Source organism: Argentina silus, assembly GCF_951799395.1.
Source record: "Argentina silus genome assembly, chromosome: 6".
Classification (NCBI taxonomy): Eukaryota; Metazoa; Chordata; class Actinopteri; order Argentiniformes; family Argentinidae; genus Argentina; species Argentina silus.
In genome coordinates this window covers 21,216,636-21,222,704 of record NC_139660.1, presented here as the reverse complement: position 1 = coordinate 21,222,704, position 6,069 = coordinate 21,216,636, and the positions used below count along the sequence as shown (strand labels likewise).

Here is a 6,069-nt window from a genome sequence, read left to right as displayed (position 1 = left end):
CAATAAGCAACATGATAACTTTGGTGAAATTTGTATCCGCAATTATTACTAGACTGCTATTCATTCTGGTCTCCCTCATCGGAGTCTGGAGAGTGACATTGGTTAAAGATGATTACATGTACTGGTTTCTGACGTTTTTATTTCTACCTCTCGTTGTCGAAATGATCATTATCTTAAAAATAAGAAAAGGAGAGGATTATAAATGGTAAGTTATTATACATTTATGTTGTCGTTTGGGATTTTATCTCACAGTACTCTAATGGCAGTTCATCGGTAATATACTGTCCGTTATTTTGTCTTATTTCACATAAATCTGGCATTATGTCAGAAATTAAATGAACTGTATATGTTGCATACTCTAGGCTGTTATTTTTCATTGTTTTCACAGTTTTCTTTATTTTTTTTATTTTTCTCCCTTTCTTTCTTACTGTACTGAAACTGCACCCCTCCCCTAGTAGAGAATCCACATCTTGTTTATCCCATTCTTGTGCAAATGGTAACAAACCTGTTATGTCAGATTAAAAAAAGACTGGTTCTGAATAAATAAAGATTTCACAAGGGGTTCACATACTTTCAAGCAGCACTGTATAATATGAAATGAATGGAGAGTCATCATAATATTGATCGATACATTTGCATTTAATCTCCTCTCCCAGGTTCTCTCCAGCCATCCTGTTGTTTCTGATCAGCATCATTCCTTCCATCTGGATTCTGGAGTTGGATCATCAGCAGAACAAACGCAGCAACCCTCAGGTAGAAACACTAGGCATGCTGCAACATGTATGCCAGTATTAGAAAATACTTGCAATTCCAGTACTGATGGAAGTAGAGCTTCATGCAGGCTTGACTTTGTTAACCTCACTTGTCTCGTTTCAGTGCAAGAAACTGGACTCGTGGGAAAATTTGAGAAGCATGATTTCTCCAAATGTAACTTTTGGGAATCAATCGTATGAAACCTACCTAAAGGTGAGTATAGCACATGTCATCATAGTTTCCCTTTTGTTACAAGTTTACATGTTATTAGAATTTCTATTTTTATTTTAAATGTATATTTCTACTTGTGGACTTCAGGTAGTGTATGTCCTGTCACTCATAGTACTATACTGTTAATCACCTGACCAAAGTGTCATGATGTTGACTGCTGTGATGCTGTGATGCCATTGAATCATGCCATTGAATCATCATCATGTCTTACATAACCTACTTATTGATATAGTGTGTGAGTTTCACTTCTCCGATCTGACGTTCTAGGAAATACTTGACTAAAGTGGGGCAATTCCTTCTGGGTAAATAAGGTCAACCAATAAAGAGGAAACCATCTGTTTTGATCTCTATCCAGAAACAAAACTGCTTACATGCATGCTAACTGAGCCCATCCTCCGATTTCTACCTCCACCAGCCTCCCCTGATTCACAGTCAGTTTGAGATTGAGGGTCATTATCCAAAGTGTTCTTCTTCCCATGATTTGACATAGGCCTACTTTAAAAGCCTCTAAAAGCTCCAATACGCCAGTAACCGAGTCCTCAAGGGGTTGGGAGAAGTATTTCCCCCTGCTGTTCATGTTCCTTTTCTGGGTGTATATTTTCTTACACAGCAAGGCAATGCTTTTACCTCCATAAAAGAGAGGGAACAAATGCACACTTTGTTGAGAAGGCTAGGGAACAGCACAGAGCAGAACCCTGCTTTCTGTTGTGTTTGACCTCTTTTTAATTGTCAGGGTCTTGACCAACTACTGTCCACCGTGTGCCCCAACGACTGGATTATGGGCCTCCACCAGGTCCTGCTCATCCTCGTCATCGTGGGGAAGTGGCTCCTCCCCCGAGGGGGCGGAGTCACCCGAGACGAGCTGTCCCAACTCCTCCTCATCTTCGTGGGCACGGCAGCGGACATCCTGGAGTTCACCAGCGAAACTCTGTCGGATGTCAAGTGCGTCTAGATTAAGCATTCTGCGTGACTAAATCCCAATTTCTGCATATTGAGGAAATTCTAAAAAGTGGTTACACACTACCATGCTATTGCATTACAAATCACCATCATTACTAAAACTAACTGAACTCATTATCACTAACTTCATCTTATTGCCTCAAATGTCTTTCTAAAGTGTAATGGAAGACAAATGTGGATCAGGGGAGGGTGGTGGAGGTAGACATTGGAGGACGAGCTTGTTGTAATGCATGGAATGTAATGAGGAATCGTATCTAACCGTTCCTCATTCTGTTTCATGCATTACAATGAGCCCGTCCTCTGATTTCTACCTCCACCAGCCTCCACTGATGTGTATATCTACTCCACTTGACCTGTATTGACGCATTTGGCTGTGTTCTGTTCTTGTTCTGTCCTTTTCCGGACCACTCCAGGGAGAAAAATCCTCATATGGTGTATATAATCCTAGCTGTGTGGACCTGGAGCATGATACAGTTCCCCCTCCATCTGTCTGGTGAGTGTCTATTTCTCAATCTCATAATAATCCTAATCCACCGTGAATTGGAACGTAATCTATAACTATTTTTGATTTTGGCCAACAGACAGTTTCAAATCCATTTTCATTTTAATAAATTAACTGGACATTGAATTGTGGGAAAGTATATTGTAGAAAATCAAATCGGTTTGGGAATCTGTTTGGGAATGTGTCAAAATTAACTTTTTGGGCCTTATTTAGGATATGATGTAGATCAGTGGAGGCTGGTGGAGGTAGAAATCGGAGGATGGGCTCATTGTAATGCATGGACTGGAAAGAGGAATGGTATGAAACGTATGATACCATTCCTCATTCCTGTTCCATGCATTACAATGAGCCCGTCCTCCGATTCCTGCCTCCACCAGCCTCTCCTGATCAATGTCTACTATCAACTTTACTGTATGAACTCTTTTAAGCATTACCGTGGTCAGAAAATAGTTGGTGGAGCATTGATAATGTTTTGCATTACCTTACTTGATATGGGATATGTTAAGAATTTCTCACATCATGAGAAATGAGAAAAACTAGCAGCATCTTGGTCAAGATGCAGCAGTACATAAACAATGAAAATGATCTGAGCTGACTTTCTAAAATTATTTTATCACTGTTGAATTTATTAATCCAAAAATCTGTTTTCACTCTCTGAACTTGAACCACAGTGATCTCACCAAAGATAAAAAGCACCCTTTATTTAACCCTGATGGTATTATCATCAATAAGGATAACCATAAGAGGAAAACAGCATACATAAGGACTTACTCAAAGCTAACGTTTTTTCGGAGCAAGCTCCTTCACCAAAGCAAAATGTCACAAGACAACAACACAGTATATACAAGAACACATGACAATGTCTAATTAACGTGTGTGTGTGTGTGTGCACGTTTGTGTGTGTCTCTGTCCATAGTGGTGAACTCGAAAACGGAGAGTGAGATCGAGGGTCAAGGGCAGTCCCTGTTGGCCAAACACAGCACGAACATATGGAGCATCATGGAGAGCCTGTTCATCCAGGACGGACCCTTCCTCGTGGTGCGACTGACCGTCTTGACCTACATCAACACCTACCACCAGATGTTGGGGTTTTTTGCCATTAAAAACTTCCTGGTGGTCATGCTGAACTTATACCGCTTGGTCATCATATGTCAGGACTTCAGACCTTCCAGCAGAAGCAGTGCCGTACTCTGATTGGGGGAGGAAAGGGGGGATAGGGTGGAAGTCAGGGGAGGCTGGTGGAGGCAGAAATTTATCTAAAAGCTGGCTGGACCTTGTTAAAGTCCCATAGATCTCTTCATTACCCCCATTTTTGTGTATAAACCCTTGCGGCATAAACTCCCAGGTACCTAATCTCATTATTGAAATTCAAAAACATCAATTACCTAACTCGTTCTCAGAGCTGGTTAACTCTTGAGGTTCTTCGGGTCTCCACCAAATTGTTTTTCTTGATTGGGTTTTATTATGTTGTAATTTTTTATGCATATTCTGTATTATTGTATTATTATTATTATTATTGTAAACTGGCTGGCTCGATCGGGGTTATCAGAGTCAGGGGGGATGTTAAATCATACTGGACTGTTCCTACTGTATATAATGTTTCAAATGTCTATTTTATTTTTTTATTCTATTGTCATTTTATTTTGTTGTTGTTGTTTGGTTGTTTGTGATGTGAGCTGCTGTAACGCCTTAATTTCCCCTCGGAGATCAATAAAGTACCTATTTATCTATCTATCTATCTATCTATCTATCTATCTATCTATCTATCTAAACTATGTGTATGCAGGGCTCCCTTGTAAAAGAGACTTTGGTCTCAATGGGACTCAAATAAATGGGAAATAAAGGTTAAATAACACATTTTAAAAAACAGCCTCCCCTGTAAAATCCCACTGTTATGTATTAGCTTTACTAATAACATTAATAAGAATGTCTAAACCAGGAGATGCAGTCAACGTGGCTTTACTGTTCAACATACATGTAACATAACACTGCGCACACATCGCACCCAGGTAACACTGACAACATAAAGTAGTGCATTCTGTGTGAGAGCACAGCGCCGATACCATACGGGGAAGCATCGCAGGCAAGGCGCAGAGGGAGACTGGGGTCAAAGTGTGTTAAGACCTCCTCTGATGTGATGAGCTGTTTAGCAGTCTTAAACGCTCGTTCAGTCTTTCGACCACTTCCATTTCTTGCCCAATTGTAACAAACAGTGTAGGGGGTGTAACACAGTGGAGAGGTTTGGCAGAAATTTATGGTAGTAATTGATGAGGCCCAAGAATGAGCGCATCTGGCTCACGTTTTCCGGTTTTGGTGCTCTCAGAACAGCATCGATTTTGTCCTGAGATTTGTGGAGTCCATGTCTGTCAATGATGTGACCACAATACTCAACTGAGTCTTTGAAGAACTCACATTTGTCCTTGTTGGCTCTCAGTCCATACTCCTCCAATCTGGACAGAACTGTCTGTAGGTTTGTCAAGTGTGTCTCGTCATCAACTCCAGTGACAATGATGTCGTCCAGATAGCATTGGGTTCCCGATATCCCTTGGAGTACTTGGTCCATGGCGCGTTGCCATATCGCTGGGGCACTAGATATACCAAAGACCAATCTGTTGTATTGGTAAAGGCCTTTTGTGGTATTTATCGTCAGATACTTCCGTGAAGACTCCTCCATTTCCATCTGTAAGTATGCCTGAGCAAGGTCTATCTTTGAGAAACGCTCTCCACCTGCCAGGGATGCAAATATATCATCTATGCGTGGGAGGGGATACTGGTCTGCATGCAGGACAGGATTTACTGTGACCTTGAAGTCACCGCAGATGCGTACAGCACCAGTCCTCTTGACCACGGGCACAATTGGTGTTGCCCATTCACACCAGTCAACTTTGGAGAGAATACCTTGATCCTCCAAGTGCTGTAGCTCCGCCTCCACCTTTGGGCGAATGGTGTAGGGCACAGGGCGAGCCTTGTGGAACTTGGGTGTCGCATTGTCCTCGAGAACAACCTGTGCTTTCAGGTGCTTCAGGGTGCCTATTCCATCTTGGAAAACTTGTGCAGACTGTGTCAGTATCCGTCTTAGTCTTTCATCTGTAGTGCTTCTGTTTTGCTTTGATGTGATCTGCATTGCCTTTATTGACTGCCAGTTAAGATTAATACTTCTCAGCCCTTCACATCCAAATAAAGGTACACCCTCACTTTGCAGCACATACAACTCCAACTTTTGGTTGTCATTCTCATGTTTCACTTTGACTTTCAATTTTCCCATAGGAGAGATTTTCTCCCCTGTGTATGTTTTCAGCATTATTGAGGTTGGTTTCAGTTTCACATTTGGAAATGTACTCACATAGTCTTTGTGGGAGATGAATGAGAGGGCAGATCCAGTATCCAACTCCATCTTTAATTTCACTCCCTCTACCTCAGGTGTCACCCATATGATTTTACGATCTGTCTCTTTAAGAGATTTGTCATCCAGACATGACAAATCTGCATTTGAATCGCTTGAATCAGTTTCACTGACCTGATGTACATTTCTGTCTCTCTTTCCTATTTTCCTTTGGTATGATTTATTATCACTTTGCTTTGACTTGCACATTTTCTGTATGTGTCCTCTTTTGTTGCACTGT

At 41.3% G+C, this 6,069-nt stretch overlaps 1 protein-coding gene across 1 annotated transcript; it reads left to right on the top strand.

Annotated features, from left to right (window-relative positions):
- Positions 1–4,178, top strand: LOC310806241 (transmembrane protein 26-like). Its single transcript, XM_083672284.1, has 6 exons — positions 1–205; positions 657–753; positions 877–966; positions 1,718–1,926; positions 2,358–2,437; positions 3,363–4,178. The coding sequence occupies exons 1-6, from the start codon at positions 12–14 to the stop codon at positions 3,638–3,640; spliced, it is 948 nt and encodes a 315-aa protein (XP_083528410.1). The 5' UTR covers positions 1–11; the 3' UTR covers positions 3,641–4,178.
- Positions 4,179–6,069: the final 1,891 nt, after the last annotated feature.